This window comes from Procambarus clarkii, chromosome 6 (assembly GCF_040958095.1).
Source record: "Procambarus clarkii isolate CNS0578487 chromosome 6, FALCON_Pclarkii_2.0, whole genome shotgun sequence".
Lineage (NCBI taxonomy): Eukaryota > Metazoa > Arthropoda > Malacostraca > Decapoda > Cambaridae > Procambarus > Procambarus clarkii.
In genome coordinates this window covers 23641300-23661593 of record NC_091155.1, presented here as the reverse complement: position 1 = coordinate 23661593, position 20294 = coordinate 23641300, and the positions used below count along the sequence as shown (strand labels likewise).

Below are 20294 nucleotides of genomic sequence, written 5' to 3'. Positions count from 1 at the left end.
CAACTCTGATGAGCCTGTCGGTCGCCCAGACGGGATCACGGTGAACCCCTGGAAGAATGGTAAACAGTTGGTGTGGGACGACACTTGCATTTCAACTTTAGCCAACGCCTATGTTGACTTCAGTGCTGCACAAGCAGGAGGTGCTGCCAATCACCGGGAAGCAGCCAAGTCATGTAAATACAGATATCTTGATCACCACTACAATTTTGTCCCCATTGCCTCAAAGACACTTACTTGGTCCCTGGGGTAAAAGTGCTGCTAGTTTTTTGAAGGAGTTGGGTTCCAAGCTAATTGAAACAACTAGAAACCCTAGAGCCGCCAGTTTTCTCTTTCAGCGCCTTAGTGTGGCGATCCAGAAAGGAAATGCTCACTGCATCCATGGTTCTTGCCAGCCATCTTAGGAGCTGGAGGAACTAGCTTGTGACAAGTAGCCTTGTACCCTGCATGTAACCAACGTTGTATCCCTTTTTGTGCAATGAAATTTTAAAATAAAGTTAGATATATATATACAAATACAAAAAGAATAGGGATGGTAGGAGAAGAAAATATTAAAGTGATCAGTGAGGATCCACAAGGTCTCCTCTGAGTACTGTATATTTTCTTCTTCGAGGTTATGGGTCCCTACACTTGCACCAGTGGTGGTACCCCTTATATATATATATATATAATGTAAAATACTATTTCAAATATTGTACTTAGTATATTTTGGAAACATTCTTGTAGACATGTTCGTATTGAATAATACCAAAAAGGTTAGGTCAGTGATTATAGGACGAGTTTTCTTTATTACGTTCATCATTTGGGTTAGAGATCATGATGAGCAAGTTGATGATGATGATGAGCCTAACCTAACCCGTCGAGAGTCCCATGTATAGAAAACGTTGATATTGGAGGCATTGCCTGTCATAGTAGATTACATATGTAACGACGGTCACTATTACGTAAAAAATGCGACCTATTAGTTGAGAGGGACGGCTTGAAGCCTAGGGCTGTTATGTGCCTTCGGGCTGCGTTGACGAACAGCTTCACAGATCAGGCAATCACCGTTAAAGGCTGGCCGCGGGCCGTTCTGCGGGAGTAGGACAACTCTCAAGACATGTAGCAGGTAGCTAACAGGTTGTCGCGCAAGGGTCCCACACAACTAGCTCGGCGGCTAGTAGAGCGGAACACATTTTACGCAACAGTAAAGTTGTATAAATTCACAAGGGCCGTGGCGAGGATTCGAACCTGCGTCCGGGAGCATCCCAGACACTGCCTTAATCGACTGAGCTACGACAGGGTAAAGTTGTATGGTAATGAGTTAACGTCACTAGGATATATATATGATATGTCCTCACTAATTCAGGCAGTAACAGTGTTTTGTTATTTACTATCATACAAGGACAAACAGACAGACAAGAAAGGGGGGCCAAGAACCTAGTCGATGCGAAAACAAACGAGATAGTAAGCATGCGCGCGCGCGCACACTATCTGGTGTACAGAATCTGTACACCAGTTGATTGACAGTTGAGAGGCGGGACCAAAGAGCCAAAGCTCAACCCCCGCAAGCACAACTAGGTGTACTGCGTTCTGGCTACTAGGTACAACACACACACACACACATATATATATATATATATATATATATATATATATATATATATATATATATAATATCGTTGAAAATTAAAAATGACAAAGTTTTAGATTTATGATTCTGGTACGAATCTTCTCGACATTCCTTATGTTTTTCTTCATTGAAGCAGGAAGATTAAAAATTAACTCTACAAAGTTCATTTTTACTTATTATTTGGGTCTGACGCCTGAAGTAATGCGTTTCGTAAGGTCTCTCCTCACATTCTCAAAGGCAAATTCTTCTGTGTTAACACCTCATTATATCCTCTAATGGTGAGGCGGTTGGTGACATGGATGAATGACATACAAGGGGTAATAATGGGGTCCTATATAATGGGGTAGTAAATTAAGAGTGTGACATGTTGGCAGTTTATGTTCTTCTGGCTGCTGCCGTTCCTGTTGTAGGGTCATTCGGTCCTGCTTCTGCGTTGGCCCCTTGAAGTGGGTAGAGTGTAACTGTGTATTAGCTGGTTATTGTTTGCTGGTCTAGATTTCTTGATATACAACGCTTCACTGATGCAGGCGATGAGTCACAATAACGTGGCTAAAGTATGTTGACCAGACCACACACTAGAAGGTGAAGGGACGACGACGACGTTTCGGTCCGTCCTGGACCATTCTCAAGTCGATTGTCCCTTCACCTTCTAGTGTGTGGTCTGCGCTTCACTGATGTGTAATCTTCTATTGCCATTGTATCTATTAATTATTTCGGTATTGCTCGTCAAAATATCCCTGGTGATCGTCTCAGTGTGTGTGGCCATTATATGTTCCCTGGTGGAGCCCTGTTGTTTGTGTATTGTTAAACGGCTAGAAAGAGACGTTGTTGTCTTGCCTATATACTGAGATCGTTGGGGCTGACAATCCCCAAGTGGGCACGTGACGGCGTAAACAACGTTGGTCTGTTTGTTGGTCAAACAACATGTTATGGAAATAAACACCATTTATAATTTTTGAAGTATATATGATAGAGAAATTGGTCACATTGTATTGCACAGTAAGCGGCTAGAAAAGCGGGGTTCAAGAGCTAGAGCTCGATGATGCAAGCACAAATATCGTAAACATGTTCACAAGGGCCTTGATGAATGTATTACAAATATTGTAATGCACTCGATCGATTGATTTATAATGTATGATGTATATACACATATACTATACGTAAATTAGTACGCAATATATTTAAAACCAAACAAATACAAATTATTCATTTAGCAATATTGATACTGAATTATATACATGAAAACAATGAGACAAAAATTAAAATAATGGAGCAACCTGACTAGAGAGAGAGAAAAATGAACAAGCAAAAATAAGGTATAAATAAGAATTCCAGTTATTTGTTCTTGATATAAATAAGTTGTAAAGAATGTAAATTAAAAAAAAAAATGTAAAGTTGGCCCACAGTGTGTGTGTGTGTGTGTGTGTGTGTGTGTGTGTGTGTGTGTGTGTGTGTGTGTGTGTACTCGCCTAATTGTGTTTGCGGGGGTTGAGCTCTGGCTCTTTGGTCCCGCCTCTCAACTGTCAATCAACAGATGTACAGATTCCTGAGCCTACTGGGCTCTATCATATCTACATTTGAAACTGTGTATGGAGTCTGTGTGTGTGTGTGTGTGTGTGTGTGTGTGTGTGTGTGTGTGTGTGTGTGTGTGTGTGTGTGTGTGTATGTATGTGTGTGTGTACGTCTCCCAGATGAGGACCAGCGTGGGGGGGGGGGGGAGACTGTGCACCCAAACTTAAGATGCACCCACATAGGAGTTAAAGTTTTTTTGTGTGTGGCCCAAGTTGCTATCAGGATGCATTGGTCTCTTCATCATTCTTCCCACCGGCCCCTTTGTTGGGAGTAATTGCTGGTCTCCTGTTTAAGAAGTTGGACTGCTTTTTAGCGACGGGTTTGTCTAATTTTGGGGGCATTTTTTGTTTATTTTTTTGCTATTTTGTGGCTGAAGTTTGATTAGTTTTCGGGAAGAATGACACGAATCGACAGAGTATGTGATATTTTAATGTGTTGGTGTTTATTTGTCATTATTGTTCCAATATTTTGTTTTGTTTGTAACCATTTGTAATTTGACCAGACCACACACTAGAAGGTGAAGGGACGACGACGTTTCGGTCCGTCCTGGACCATTCTCAAGTCGATTGAGAATGGTCCAGGACGGCCCGAAATGTCGTCGTCCCTTCACCTTCTAGTGTGTGGTCTGGTCAACTTACTTTAGCCACGTTATTGTGACTCATCGCCTGCATTTGTAATTGTTACTTTTTGATGCCATTGGTTCTTGAAATAATCTTTTGATTTAACAAGTTTAGAAATACATACTGATATTACCGCTCGCTGGCTGCCTGGCTATTTTTCCATCATAAGTCTATTGACAATTATTTTGCTGTAAACGTATATATAATACCCGCTACTGCATAAACAGTTGAACTGATCAATGCGGATTGAGCACCGTGGACGTTCTTACCTGCCTTTCCCCAAGTGCTAATTAAGCTTCCCCATTTGTTGTTTATTTAGATTCAGTTTTTTAGAACAAAAGTTCCAAAGTAGCACGGGCTATGATGAGCCCGTAGTGAACTTACCAGGCACAGGAGCGGGGCTGTAACTCGTCTCTGAGTTTCCCCAGTTGGAGAAGACCTTATGAGCGTGTGGCGTTCAATGTGTTGAGAGTTATCATGAGACCGCCGCTCTGCAATGACTCCAAGTTTAACACACAGGTGTGCTCGTAAAAGGAAGGTTATTATTGAAATTTATTATAACGTTTTCATCCTGAGAGCAGGTTTTAGAAGCAGTATGTTTTTGTGTGAAGGGATAAGGACGGGGGTTGTCTCACCGATGCACCTACAGGTGTTATATATATATATATATATATATATATATATATATATATATATATATATATATATATATATATATATATATATATATAACACCTGTAGGTGCATCGGTGAGACAACCCCCGTCCTTATCCCTTCATATATATATATATATATATATATATATATATATATATATATATATATATATATATATATATATATAACACCTGTATATATACCTGTTATATATAACACCTGTTATATATATATATATATATATATATATATATATATATATATATATATATATATATATATATATAAGAAGAGAGCGACCTACCATGAACACCCAAATCACGGAACTATTTACTCTACCCACCATGAGAGTAAGGACAAGACAAGAACATATCGATGCCAACACAGAAGACAATGTCCAACATAACAGGCCAATTACACTGGATTAATCTTTGTGTTTAGATAGGAGATGCCTCGTATGGGCCAATAAGCCTTCTGCAGCCCCTATGTTTATCCCTTATGTATCCCCCATGTTTTCACCTTCATTGTATATATATATATATATATATATATATATATATATATATATATAAAATTAGTATATTTTGGTAGCAGTCTTTCCTGTAGACATATATTATTAAATATGACCGAAAAAGTAAGATTAATAATTCTAACACGAATTTTCTCGATCTTTCGTACGTTTCTTTTCACTGTTGGTGGTAATTCAAAAATCAATTCTCCAAATAAAAAATGAATTTTGGAGAATTGATTTTTGAATTACCACCAACAGTGAAAAGAAACGTACGAAAGATCGAGGAAATTCGTGTTAGAATTATTAATCTTACTTTTTCGGTCATATTTAATAATATATATATATATATATATATATATATATATATATATATATATATATAATAATAACCAGAACATTGCCACACATGATGCTCTGGATTTTGTTAGTGTCTCAAAAGCAGTTGAAAAGAATCACTTGAAACCATTTGTAGCTGTGTCTTTATAGCGATGGGGGGTCAATAGCCTCATTTTTCTTAATTATAACTCCGCTTGTGACAACATTTCATTACCAGTCGGTGATGCATGTTTGTGGTCATATGGCTAGGGGCAAGGGTGACGTGTTCTAGATGAACAAGAAGTGTCTCGAGTCAGACATCCTAAATACACGGGCCTGAACTAGCCGACCCTTTCCGGTGTTCAATAGAGAACTTGATAACAGTGTGACCAAACGGATTTTTGTGGATATGTTGGATTGTTGGCCGCTGTTTGCAGCAGTGTGTTAGAGCAAGCTCTCACAAGCCCTCCCCCAAGCCCTTCCCAAGCCCTGCTCAAGCCAGGCCCCAGGAAAGGCTTGGGGCACTAGAAGAACTCCCAGAACTCCCTCTAGGTAAGATCCAGGTAATATAAACACCCCCAGAGAATACCTGATTAACCAGGTTGTAACTTATATGTCAGATTCGAGCAGCAACATCTTATGCCTGTTTAATTTTGCCCCGTACGGCAAGTTTATAGGGCAGCGTCAATCATCCTGTGAGTGAATACCGCCGTAGCAGCATGTACAACACCTCCCAATAGGAAAAACAATTCTCTGGCCTGCTCATCCTGTTACTTGTACCCAGACGCAGGTGGGACGTAAGTGAACAGACTGTCAAACAAGGGATTAACATCTTACAACCCTCAATTTTACGTTATCTTGCGGGTGCAAAGTGCGGGAAACCTTTTAAGGACAGTATCTATATTTGACAACAAAAAAATGCTTCTCAAATTCCAACAATGCGGGGTTTACTATGCTTCACATTACGGATTCTCCCCTTCGGCCACCTCATTTCCATCCACAAGGAATACCTGGTACCTGATACCTGGTTGATACCTGGTATCAGGTTTATCTGATAGCCGAATTAGGGTGTCGGCTGCAACTCCAATGTATCAGCCTACGTGTTCACAGACTTGCTCTTGTGTCTTCCTTTCCTCTGCTACCTTGTCACGGCGGTGATGTTTGACGATGCCTCCGGATTTGTGAAAGGGTCTTGGGGATGAAGTGTTCCTTTCGATGATTTCTGGGCTCACCGTCCCCGCGGCCCGGTCCCCGACCAGGCCTCATGGTTGCTGGACTGGTCAACCAGGTGTTGGACTCGACTCCTCAAAGTGTTCAAGAGAGATCTTGATAAGCACATCCAAAGGATACATGATCAACCAGGCTGTGACACATGTCAGGCTGCGAGCAGCCGCGTCCAACAGCCTGGTTGACCAGTCCAGCAACGAGGAGACCTGGTCGAGGACCGGGCCGTGGGGACGTTGAGTCCCGAAACCATCTTAAGGTAACCTCAAGGTGACGAATGAGTTACAGCCTGGTTGATCAGGTATCCTTTGGCGGTGCCTATAGAGTTCTCTCTTGAACACTGTGAGGGGCCGGCCAGTTATGTCCCTTATGTGTATTAGAAGCGTGTTGAACAGTCTCGGGGCCTCTGATGATAGAGTTCTCTCTTAGAGTAACTGTTGCACCTCTGCTTTTCAAATGTGTATTCTGCACATCCTGCCATGCCTTCTGGTCTCATGTGGTGTTATTTCTGTGTGCAGGTTTGGGACCAGCCCCTCTAATGTGCGTGATATATATGTTGTACGCAATAGCCAAAAAGCAGCACTTGGCCTATTATGCAAGGTTCGATTTGCCTCACAAGCCAAGATTTCCTGAAACATATTTTTTATCAAAAAACTTATGAAATGATATTGCTTTCCAATTTATGCTTATATGATCATTGTGTTCCTATATAAACACGCCTAAGAAAGAACTGCCGACAGCCTGGTTGAAGGACTTTTGAAGAAGCTTAGGACTTTTGATCAGCCGGGCTGTGGTGGGTATGTGGGCCTGCGGGCTGCTCCAAGCAACAGCCTGGTAGACCAAACTCTGACAAGTCGAGCCTGGCCTCGGGCCGGGCTAGGGGAGTAGAACTACTCCCAGAACCCCATCAACCAGGTATCAAGCAGTCAAGTTCCTCTCTTGAAGACAGAAGGTCATGTTCACATTCTCTTCATCTTCTAATGTCGACACAATCCTGCAGTAATCAGCGAGTTGCTGGAGGAAGGATTTTCTCGCATCAAAATAGGCTTCGTTGTATAATCCAGAGATAGGCGCATCCGATTAAAATACAACTCAAGTTGTAGTTACGTCTTGGCTACTTCCTCTGTGGACTGGGATTATGACCACAACTTGTTTAAGACTTCCGGCCCACCTCAGTCTTAAGTATACTGCGAAGTTTTCGCGCAAGTAGCATTTGATATATATCATAAGAGGTTCAAGGATCAAGGTCCCCCAGAGAAATATGCGAACATTAATGCCAACTGCTACTTCTTGTAAATGGGAAAATGATTAGTTTCATCATCAGTTGAAATGAACTGTCAGAAAGGGCTACCTGGTTGATACCTGGTTGATGGGGTTCTGGGAGTTGTTCTACTCCTCAAGCCCGGCCCGAGGCCAGGCTTGACTTGTGAGAGTTTGGTCCACCAGGCTGTTGCTTGGAGGGGCCCTCAGGCCCACATACCCACCACAGCCCGGTTGGTCCGGTACTCCTTGGAGGAATAGTTATGGCTAAGTTTTTTTTTTTTTTTTTTTTTTTTTTTTTTTGAGATATATACAAGAGTTGTTACATTCTTGTACAGCCACTAGTACGCGTAGCGTTTCGGGCAAGTCCTTAATCCTATGGTCCCTGGAATACGATCCCCTGCCGCGAAGAATCGTTTTTTCATCCAAGTACACATTTTACTGTTGAGTTAAACAGAGGCTACAGTTAAGGAATTGCGCCCAGTAAATCCTCCCCGGCCAGGATACGAACCCATGACATAGCGCTCGCGGAACGCCAGGCGAGTGTCTTACCACTACACCACGGAGACTGCTCGAATATACAAAGTATACAAAGAAACTTATCTAGGACTTCTAGTTTCTTGGTTTCCCTCAGTGATGCCGTTGAGTCGCCAACAATCTCCTACATGAATAACACGTAAACACAAGCATGTGGGTGAGGTTTACATGTAAACCTCTTAAGCTTATGGTTGAGCGAGCTCCGGGAGGGAAGACACAGTTGATGGTATAAGCGCACATGCCACGCTCACGGCTGTGGTAACGGGTCCTGGTAATCACTCGTAGACCAGCCAGCCGCCGGCTGAAAATTCATATATCTAACACCGAGGTGGCAGGAAACATATATATCTATTAAGTAATTATTACTCTAGATGCTTTGGTGTACAGTTTTGCTGGCGTACTAAATATGGACCGCTAGTTATTAGTGAGCGTCATCTGTACACCAACTCCGGGTGACCAGGCTAGACCCGGTACACTGCTTCATACACCGTTGTGACGGTCACCAGTCCATGGCTAGACCCGGTACACTCCTCATACACCTTTGTGACGGTCACCAGTCCATGGCTAGCCCCGGTACACTCCTTCATACACCTTTGTGACGGTCACCAGTCCATGGCTAGACCCGGTACACTGCTTCATACACCGTTGTGACGGTCACCAGTCCATGGCTAGACCCGGTACACTCCTCATACACCTTTGTGACGGTCACCAGTCCATGGCTAGCCCCGGTACACTGCTTCATACACCGTTGTGACGGTCACCAGTCCATGGCTAGACCCGGTACACTTCTTCATACACCGTTGTGACGGTCACCAGTCCATGGCTAGACCCGGTACACTCCTTCATACACCGTTGTGACGGTCACCAGTCCATGGCTAGGCCCGGTACACTCCTTCATACACCGTTGTGACGGTTACCAGTCCATGGCTAGGCCCGGTACACTCCTTCATACACCGTTGTGACGGTCACCAGTCCATGGCTAGACCCGGTACACTGCTTCATACACCGTTGTGACGGTCACCAGTCCATGGCTAGACCCGGTACACTGCTTCATACACCGTTGTGAAGGCGTAGTACCAGGAAAAGTAAGGCTAGAAATAATGTCAACAGAGACAATTGATGTGTGATTGTGGAGCGCTTACACCAATAACGGGTACATGTTGTTGTTGTTGTTTCAGATTTAGCTACTCAGAACGAAGTGTCCATGTAGCACGGGCTATGGTGAGCCCGTAACGGGTACAGTGTTGGTTAGCTTATATAGTGTCATGTTTTCTTGGGAACATGATCCACCAATCGCTTCACATTCCCCAGTTGGGTCCGAAAGGCAAACGGAATAAAGCTGGCTGTTCCCAGTCCTTCTACCCTGCCCGGGATTCTAACCCAGGTCCTATCGCTTGTAAAGTGAAAGGGTTAGCCACTGCTCCGCATGAAGTGGATATTATGCTTTCTCACAAATCACTTAACATCTTTTAGTATACAAAATGTTGTTTAATTATGCTAAGAAGCGTTGTCCCATGGTGCACCTTGCTCCTTCTCATCCTCTTAACCAAACGGAATAAAACACAAACCACAGTTTATTGTTGAGTTTTGCAGACGGTTCTAAAATCATTACGAAAGTCGTGAACGTATAAGACAATGAAAAGTTTTAACTTAACATCAGCTCGAATCATAGTGACCAAAGGTACACACATCTAGAAGTTCAACTTCGACGGAAGGAACGTTAATGAATATTTCAATTTAGTAAGAATTAAGGACTTCGAAACGGTTATTGACGCTTGAGACCTACTCATAGGTCCGACGTGTTCCGTGTGGATTTTCTAGGAGTAATAATACGTTATATCCGCTGACCAAGGGTTCAGGTGGGTGTAGAGCAGTTGTAAGGACAGCTGGTGAGTGTAGAGCAGTTGTAAGGACAGCTGGTGGGTGTAGAGCAGTTGTAAGGACAGCTGATGAGTGTAGAGCAGTTGTAAGGACAGCTGATGAGTGTAGAGCAGTTGTAAGGACAGCTGATGAGTGTAGAGCAGTTGTAAGGACAGCTGGTGATTGTAGAGCAGTTGTAAGGACAGCTGATGAGTGTAGAGCAGTTGTAAGGACAGCTGGTGAGTGTAGAGCAGTTGTAAGGACAGCTGGTGAGTGTAGAGCAGTTGTAAGGACAGCTGGTGAGTGTAGAGCAGTTGTAAGGACAGCTGGTGAGTGTAGAGCAGTTGTAAGGACAGCTGGTGAGTGTAGAGCAGTTGTAAGGACAGCTGGTGAGTGTAGAGCAGCAGAAAGCAGCCGCAACAGCAGACACGGCTGGTGAGGGAAGGGGAAGGTAGGGTACCGGTAGAGAGATTCTCGGTGGGCCAGCATGAGGCCTCTCCCACTGATGGTTATGTAGGTAGCGCACGCTCACCCCCTGGCCAGAGGCGGTGTTGGAGCCTAATATATAGCCCAGGGAATCACGGAAGTGTTAGCTCAGCCCGCCAGCAGCTGCGGGTTATCCTGGAGCCTGGGCGGTGGTGGTGGTGGCGGCAAGAGCTGCCAGGAGGGAGGGAAGGTACTGTGGTAACTAACGTCTAGCAAGGCTCACCAGGTACACATCATACTTGGTGCTTCCAGTGGCTCCTCTGCCGCTCACCATACTGACCCAAGCACGCCAGGCATTATCTTCCTGCACTTAAGTTTGCCTAAGACACAAGAATTTTTTGTCTTGAGAAGGTGGGGTGGATTATGAGAAGCTCTGAGAAGAGAAGTATCTGTGAGATTTATCCATATACGAGATTTACACTTATGAAGAACTTTCGTAAACACAGGAGGTGGGGAAAAAAGAGTAACCTTAATTAACACGAGGTAAGAGTTTAGTGAGACAGCCTAATGTTACTCTGAGGATTTCAAGAGTGAATTTAAATGTTACTTTTGCCTTTGGTTTGTTAATTAACTTGTGGACGGGCCCAAACGAGCAGGCAGCCTCGGAAATTGTGTATGTTACCTAGACGAGTTGTAGGATTATGAAACTAGTGTTTCCTGACGTTTTGGTCTTTTTAGAATAGAAATTTAAATCTGTGAATTTAATTAATGATTAGTTTTTAATGTGAATAAAATCAGTAGTACAAAAATAATGTGTCTTCGTGAAGCTGTTGCTCTGATAGCTGTGAAAATGTTTTGACCTGTACGTCCTGTCAATGTTTACATATGGATGGACAACTTGACTGAATACAAATATGACAAAGAGTTTTCCAGATTGCAGAGGTCCATGGGATAACGTGTGCCAGGAGCAGAAACAAATATAGAATGTGTCGGCTCTCAAACAGTATAAAACATTACCTTAAGTACTAAATAACCAAAGAATTGCATGTGTGCCTAAGTTAAACAAGAGATTGATGCACAGAATGGAGTCGCAGGCAGATGTGTTCAGTGGACAACGGAGTACTTGACACGGAAGATTCGTCTGAAAAAAAATCACAAAATAAAATGCTGAAAGATGAAAAGATACACAACACGACTCGTTCCTGAACCGAGGGATTACGAGAATAGAAATCTCGAAACTGGAATACAGATTAACTAAAGGGGAAGAGGAATCATGGGAATATGATAGCTACATATAAGATCCTAGAGAAATTGACAAAGAAGCAGTGCTCAAAGCTAGGAACAACAAAAAGGAATTGTCTTGGATGGAAACTAGAGATAAGACGAGACGCTGAAATGTCAGAATATATTTTTTGAAAGTTAGAATTGTAAAAACAAAGTTGAATGACTTGGAGGACGAAATGGTTGTGAAGTTAAGGTTGCGCAAAGTATCAAGCTTGCTGAATGGTTATAGTACTGAGCTGCCACAGGAATGGTTCTCCAGCGGCCCCGGTTCGAATCCTGGAGAGGTCGCAGAGTTGACGGTTGTACATAGGCTTGGGGGGACCATTCAAGATTTTCACACTTCATACTCGGTGCAACCCAGCATGTTCTAGACTTTGATGAGAAGTCCGTGCCTGATATACGGCATATGAGTGTTGCTGGATGACATAACTTGCCGGGTGACATGAGTGTTGCCAAATCTTTTTCACCCTGATGCCCCTGTTACCTAGCAGTAAATAGGTACCTGGGAGTTGGACAGCTGCTACGGGCTGCTTCCTGGGGGTGGAGGCCTGGTCGAGGACCAGGCCGCGGGGACACTAAGCCCCGAAATCATCTCAAGATAACCTCAAGATAACACCGTGACATCTTCAGGAATATACACATACAGTACGGAGAACATGAGCATAATAAAAAAAAACATGTACAGTTTAAACATAAATGCGGGTTCACCCCATTACCCAATTTCTTGGGGGATGAATGTCTTAATCTTTGTGAGCATTAAAGTACATTCTTGAGGTTATCTTGAGGTTATCTTGAGGTTATCTCGAGATGATTTCCGGGCTTTTTTTATAATTTTTGTCATTTCATTGAAATAAGTTGAGATAAAATACACACACAAAGGGATGAGATAGCTCAAGCTATTCTCACCCCGTTCAGTACAACGTGTTCGTACATATATAGACACACATCACAAACAATTCACATATTACCGAACATTCTGAGAGATAAACATGTACATCTCTTATTAAAGTACAGGGAGTCAAATGAGACACATCACACAGCTGAATGCTCATGTGATGTTGTACACTTTGCTGTAACGTATCGAGCTCATTTGAGTGTTAATCAGTGGGACAAGCTCACGAAAATTAGACGGCTGGAATAGTGGACAACCTTCTACGGTCTCTGGAGTGTGTATGATAACTGTGGTACTTTTTTACGATATCCTGACGATTCAGTGTGTTTTTACGATATCCTGACGATTCAGTGTGTTTTACGATATCCTGACGATTCAGTGTGTTTTACGATATCCTGACGATTCAGTGTGTTTTTACGATATCCTGACGATTCAGTGTGTTTTTACGATATCCTGACGATTCAGTGTGTTTTTACGATATCCTGACGATTCAGTGTGTTTTTACGATATCCTGACGATTCAGTGTGTTTTTACGATATCCTGACGATTCAGTGTGTTTTTACGATATCCTGACGATACAGTGTGTTTTACGATATCCTGACGATTCAGTGTGTTTTTACGATATCCTGACGATACAGTGTGATATTGTGGACTATTGAGTGGTGGTGGCTTATTCCTCCTCCTTGTAAATGAAGTGTGAAATACCTATTCAGAGTGATAGTAGTGTGCCCAGTGCAGCATATGTAGCGAAGTGTAGAATCTTTAGGAATTGTGTTTATAGTCAAGTAATACGTTAGCTCAGCTTGTCAGAGGAGGCGGGGGGAATGTTATGTTACATAATAAGTGAAGCTGTATGAGGGTTATTATGTATAGTCAATGATAGAACAAATATTTTATGTTTTCACTGCAAGGCTTACTATTTTAGTTACACACACACACACACACACACACACACACACACACACACACACACACACACACACACACACACATAGTGGTTGGTGGCTGAGAGAGACTGGTGGAGCAGCCTGGTGGTTGGTGGCTGAGACTGGTGGAGCAGCCTGGTGACTGGTGGCTGAGACTGGTGGAGCAGCCTGGTGACTGGTGGCTGAGAGAGACTGGTGGAGCAGCCTGGTGGCTGGTGGCTGAGAGAGACTGGTGGAACAACCTGGTGACTGGTGGCTGAGAGAGACTGGTGGAGCAGCCTGGTGGCTGAGAGAGACTGGTGGAGCAGCCTGGTGGCTGGTGGCTGAGAGAGACTGGTGGAGCAGCCTGGTGGCTGGTGGCTGAGAGAGACTGGTGGAGCAGCCTGGTGGCTGGTGGCTGAGAGAGACTGGTGGAGCAGCCTGGTGACTGGTGGCTGAGAGAGACTGGTGGAGCAGCCTGGTGGTTGGTGGCTGAGAGAGACTGGTGGAGCAGCCTGGTGGTTGGTGGCTGAGAGAGACTGGTGGAGCAGCCTGGTGGTAGTGGCTGAGAGAGACTGGTGGAGCAGCCTGGTGGTAGTGGCTGAGAGAGACTGGTGGAGCAGCCTGGTGGTAGGTGAAGGAGAGAAACTGGTGGTACCTGGAGGTAGGTGCTGGTGACAGGTAGCCCCTACCCAGGTGCGTCTCAGACTCCCCACAACAACAGTCCGGCCTTCAGTGAAAGCCGGATACTCAACCTAAACTCCCGTGCCATCTCCAGTGTAGCTTTTTATGCGTGTGCGAGTTCGTACATGCGTGCGTGCGTGTGTGTAGTTACCTAATTGTACTTGCCTAATTGTGCTTGCAGGGGGGGGGTGAGCTCTGGCTCTTTGGTCCCGCCTCTCAACCGTCAATCAACAGGTGTACAGGTTCCTGAGCCTATTGGGCTCTATCATATCTACACTTGAAGCTGTGTATGGAGTCAGCCTCCACCACATCACTTCCTAATGCATTCCATTTGTCTACTACTCTGACACTGAAAAAAAAATTTCTAACGTCTCTATGGCTCATTTGGGCACTCAATTTCCACCTGTGTCCCCTTGTGCGTGTGCCCCTTGTGTTAAATAGCCTGTCTTTATCTACCCTATCAATTCCCTTCAGAATCTTGAATGTGGTGATCATGTCCCCCCTAACTCTTCTGTCTTCCAGCGAAGTGAGGTTTAATTCCCGTAGTCTCTCCTCGTAGCTCATACCTCTCAGCTCGGGTACTAGTCACACACACTACAAATGTGTGTGTGTATGTGTGGTGGGAAGGTTAGGTTTGGGTGTGTGCGCAGAAAACCAGAGGACGTTGTGCTCTTCTGTGCTGTGTTCAATCACCCCATTACTCTCACACGCATCTTTCATGACGCTTATAACCTGACAGAGTCGCAGATCGTCATATATTTCAGTTACAATATTAACGTCGTTGACAATATACCAACATAAAAAAAGAGTCTTGTGAATTTTTCACATTTAGTTTTCTTTTAAATATAAGAAGTGTGTAAAGGTGAACGTAACTGTAAGCTTTGGAGATTAAGATGACGTTTAAGATAGGACGAACGTGAAAATTATCTCCCGTCTCTTGGTGTAAGCGAGCGGTTATGACAGCGGGGAGAGAGATTTGATACCTACTACTTTTTAAACAGCCATAAATGAACATGAGAAGTTGGGATAGCTATATAAGATTGATAAGATAGGATAGATAAGCTAAAGTCTCTCACTTTCTCTCTTTTATAGTGAGTCTCTCTCCTTCACCCCTCTCTCTCTCCCTCCCTGCTTAACTTGTATCATGTAAATACTTATAAGATGTCTTCTCTGAATACATACAAGCTTGTTGAAGTATGAAGTGGCTGTGTGTCATCCTTACATGTTCGCAGAAATGTAGTGTGTGTGTATTCCCCTAGTTGTGCTTGCGGGGGTTGAGCTCTGCTCTTTCGGCCCGCTTCTTAACTGTCAATCAATCAACTGTTTCTAACTCCTAACTTCCCCCTTGTGATCATGTCTACCATACTTCTTCCGGTGCTTTGAGGTTTAATTCCTGAAGTCTTTCATCGTTTCTTACACCTCTCTGTTCACTCTGGGGCTAGATTTTCTGTACTGGGATCAGTCTGGTGTCATGCCGCGAGTTAATCCACGGAGATATACGAAGTGGCTGATCGGGGTCACACCAGGCCCAGACACACTCCTAGATGTTACACGACCAAAGATCATGTTCACTCCAAACATCTACCTCCTACGGGGCTATTCATGCCCGTGCCACCTCTTGTGGAATGGCTTAATCTTCATCAATCAATCAATCGGGTCGCACACCATCTCGTGATTGTTGTGTCGTATACACGACCCTTGTCAGGACTGACGACGCTTTAGAGATAGTAAAAAGAGCAATTACGGGTTATTCATGCCCGTGCCACCTCTTGGGGTGGCTTCATCTTCATCAGTTAATCAAAACTAGGAAGGATTGAGCCTTCAGCCAGCCAGTATGAAATGAAGTTAAACTTACCATTGCGGTGATTTAAACGCAGATGGTCTTGTGTGTGTCTGCGTTAAGTGAGCTAAAACTGTTTTTTGTAAGTTCAGTAATATCATACTTTGAAACGTCGTCGTCCCTTCATTTTCTAGTGTGTGGATTGGTCAACATACTTCAGCCACGTTATTGTGACTCCTCGCCTGCATCATACTTTGTTTGGGATCCGTACTTTTTGTTTGGGATCCCAAATATACTTTGTTTGGGATCCGTGATCCGTACGGATCACTTTTTGATCCATACATAAGTGGCGAGGCTTCATATTTTAGGTAGAAGGAACAATATCCACGGTCCGTAGACCCATAGTCTGATCATTAGCGACAGTTTGACTACCTCTCCGTCAATCATAATCCCGCGTACGCACATTCCAGCTGAGCGCTCCTCTTCAAGTTGGCCACAATCCTTGCCAACTTGGAAGGGGACGGAATGGGGGTTGTTGATTGGGGGGTCAGCATCAGGAACTTGCTTAGCGACAGCTGGTTGTCGGTTGTCGTAGCGCAAGTTAAACAAATCTACAAGGGACGTGACGAGGGTTCGAACCTACGTCCGAGAGGATCCCAGGGGAAGGGAAGGGAATTATCAGGGGGAAAGTGCCAGGCTATTACGATTATATAGCGCTGGGAAGGGGTCAGGATAAGGATTTGGGATAGGTCGGGGGGGGGGGGGGGGGTAAGGAATGGTGCCCAACCACTTGGATGGTCGGGGATTGAACGCTGACTTGCATGAAGCGAGACCGTCACTCTACCGTCCAAACCCGACGCTGCCTTAATCGACTGAGCTACGACATGGTTAAAAGAATTGCAACCGGAAAATAGCGCAAGTTATTGAATTAAGTTATTCTTCACAACTTGATCAATAGGATAAGAACGTGTGATGACCGAACCACACCGGAAAGTGAAGAAACGGCAATGTTTCGGTCCGTCTTGGACCAAGACTTGATAATGCTCCAAGAGAAACCTCTTGAAATTATTAAATCTATCTTCTTCATGTCTCGTCTCGTTATGGATTGGTTCCCAATCCATAACCCAATTCAAACCAAGACAAGGTCGCTCTCTCGCCTCTACTGCTACCTCGTATTTTATTCCCTTCTCCTTAATTCGTAATTTACATTTTTTTTTATCTCTGCGACGGGTGGCTCTCTCTCTCTCTCTCTCTCTCTCTTTCGTGTGTGTGTGTGTGTGTGTGTTTCACAGAGAAAGAAAATGAATGTGGGAGAGGAAGATAAGATTATACTAAAGGCGATTAGGGATATTTAAACAGGGTGTGTGCAGTGCCTAGAGTTACGTACTCACCCTCCCGGCCCGCACCCAGTTATTAGACCATCCCAACCCGTTGGCGTGGGGCATATGGAGCTTTGCAATGACTTTATTACCTCTCGTGTTCTTGAGAATATCCTATAATGCACCCAGAGTCTGCCAGTGCAGACTACTGATCACATGACTATAACTATCCTGTGTGATGGGGAACTTTTAGCATCAGGTAACTACAGTGCTTGACACACTCTGGTTTTGTTAGTATTCATATATATATAAACATTATCAGTTTCCTTTCAACAAAAACACGAAAGGAATTGCTAATGTGTCGGTAAAATGTCTAAATAATAATTTATTTAGATATTTTAGCCGTTTAAATTACAACAAAAATTAGTACCTGAGCTTTTTATTAATAATATTTTTATTTTCTCACAGTCTCGTATTATATTTTTCTTTATTCCAGGTAGGTGTCGTGCAGCTGGAGATGAAGGTAGAGATAAACCCGCTTACTGTACCAGTTTATTCTGCCTAGCAGAGGGGGCGGGGTTATATCTTAGACTAGCTCTCTGGTCAGGAATAAGGTAATTAATAAGAAGAGGGCCCATTTGCCTGCTTCGACGGACGTCTCTCCCTGGGGTCAAGCACATAGGGAGAGCCCAGTAGGCTCAACTGTACACCAGTTGATTGACAGTTGAGAGGCGGGTCCAAAGAGCCAAAGCTCATCCCCCGCAAGCACAACTTGGTGAGGGCAGGTGGGCCAAGTTCGTCTATTGGCCCACTCTTTTCTCCAGGTTTTCTCTTAATCTTTCTCTTCGCTCGCTTCTCCAGTCATCCCCCGGGGTAATTTTAAGAGCTCTCTAACAGAGAGCTCGCTCTTGAGAGCGCTAGTGCTCTGGAGCTGAGAATCATCACTGTATTTTTTTGTGTCCACTCTCCTGATGGGTTAAAGTGCACTAAATCTGTTGTGAAAATTGTTCCGTCACGTTAACCGTCACTACTACCATCACTGTTACCACAAGCATGTTACCTCCAGAGCCACTGTTACCACTACAACCACCATTACCACCCCTATTACCACTACGATTCAACCACAATCATTACCCACTACTACCATCATTACCATCCATCCACCCATCCATCATACTACCATCGTTACCTCCAAAACCACCACCACTACCACCAATATCAAAACCACCACCACCACTACAGCCACCACCACCACCACTACAGCCGCCGCCCCCTGTACTGTACTGCATATATTCTTTATTTTCATTACAGCACCAAGCAATCACTGGACCTCCTGTACTCATTACAGTTCGAGCAAGGGATCCAAATAACATTTCAACCCTCTTGCCCATGGGGAGGTTGAGCTACTGAATCCTCTTTGGTCACCTTGTCTGTCGTTAACAGGTCACTGACACCTTGGCCCAAGCAGACATTGTTAATTTAAAGATTCAGATTAGTTTCTGATGAAGCTTGATATTAGGGGATAAACACTTACATTACTATATATATTATTAGAGGTTGTGGTAGTGGGCTTCACGGTGTGGTGGCCACGGTGAGTGGCTCTGACATGGCAGGCGAATAGGGCGGACAGGCAGCTTGCTTCAAGACAAAAGCTCTCTCTGATGCTAAACCAGACTTGTTCCTCTGCTCTTAAGTAGAGCCTGCTGTTGTACGCTCAACACGGACAGTTTTTAGCCTGGGTGATATTTTTTGTGTGTGTCTAATGCATCGGTGAAAATGGATTCACCCGTGATAGTTGTCAGTCTTTATGCACTGGAGGATAAAGTCAGATTGATCTTAAAATCTAATTAATGTGCACGCACGCGCGCGCGCACACACAACCAAACCCCACCCACCTAAGAATACAGGTTTGCAAAGAAGAGCAAAGAGAAGGTGGCGTTCAATCAAGGACCACTAGAGGAATGTCATATTACCAGAGATGAGGTAAGAAAACTTCTACTGGGACTCAAGACGTAACATAGGCTGTTGGACCAGATCAAATCTCACCTTGGATATTAAAAGGAGGAGCAGAAGCATTATGTATGCCACTTTATATGGTGTATATTAGGTCGCTGGAAGCAGGAGAACTACCAGAAAGTTGGAAGACAGCTAACGTATTCCCAGTATACAAGAAGGGGGGGCAGGAGGCACTGAACTACAGGCCAGTGTCCTTAACTTTTATACAATGCAAGGTATATGGAGAATATTGCGAGAAAAAGGCTAAAAGCATTTGGAGAGTTTGTGACTTTGTAAGACACCACTGGCATGGGTTCAAGGATGGTAAATCTAGCCTCACTAGTTTAATAGAATTGTTTGACCAGGCGACACAAATTTGACAAGACCGAGAAGGATGGGCAGACTGCATATTTTTTGTGCAATGTCAGAAAGCCATTGACTCAGTACCCTATAAGAGGCTAGTGCAGGGGTGGGAACTTTTGTCATACTTGGGCTCTATTTTACTTAGCGAAGGTATCATAAGGCCCCAATTTTGTGTGGAGTAGTAGAGTAATATACTGTAAAAGATTGTTTTATATTACAGTGGCTTATAGTTAAAGCTGCAAAAGAACTTACTTATGCCTTTAAATACACCTTATTAAAAAAAAAAAAGAGAAAGATCAATATTCTCAGAATCGAAGAGTAATTTAACATGGGTTTTTCTAACTAATAAAGCTTTGTAAGTTTTCAGTCGTATTATAATCCCAGTGTTCACTGTACGAAGCTTTATTTGTATTTCACAAGAATTTGTAATTGGTTTCGAAGGCCGCACTGAGTACCGTGAAAGGCCGCAGGTTCGCATCAC

The 20294-nt window shown here is 43.7% G+C and overlaps 1 protein-coding gene across 1 annotated transcript in view; it reads left to right on the top strand.

Moving 5' to 3' along the window:
• The window catches only part of LOC123754016 (uncharacterized), a 301225-nt gene extending 281124 nt beyond the window's left edge, over positions 1–20101 (top strand). The window contains exon 6 of the mRNA XM_045736127.2: positions 17952–20101. Coding sequence (XP_045592083.2) covers positions 17952–18020 — 69 coding nt within the window. The 3' untranslated portion in view covers positions 18021–20101. The remainder of the gene's footprint in view (positions 1–17951) is intronic.
• The last annotated feature ends 193 nt before the right edge of the window (positions 20102–20294 follow it).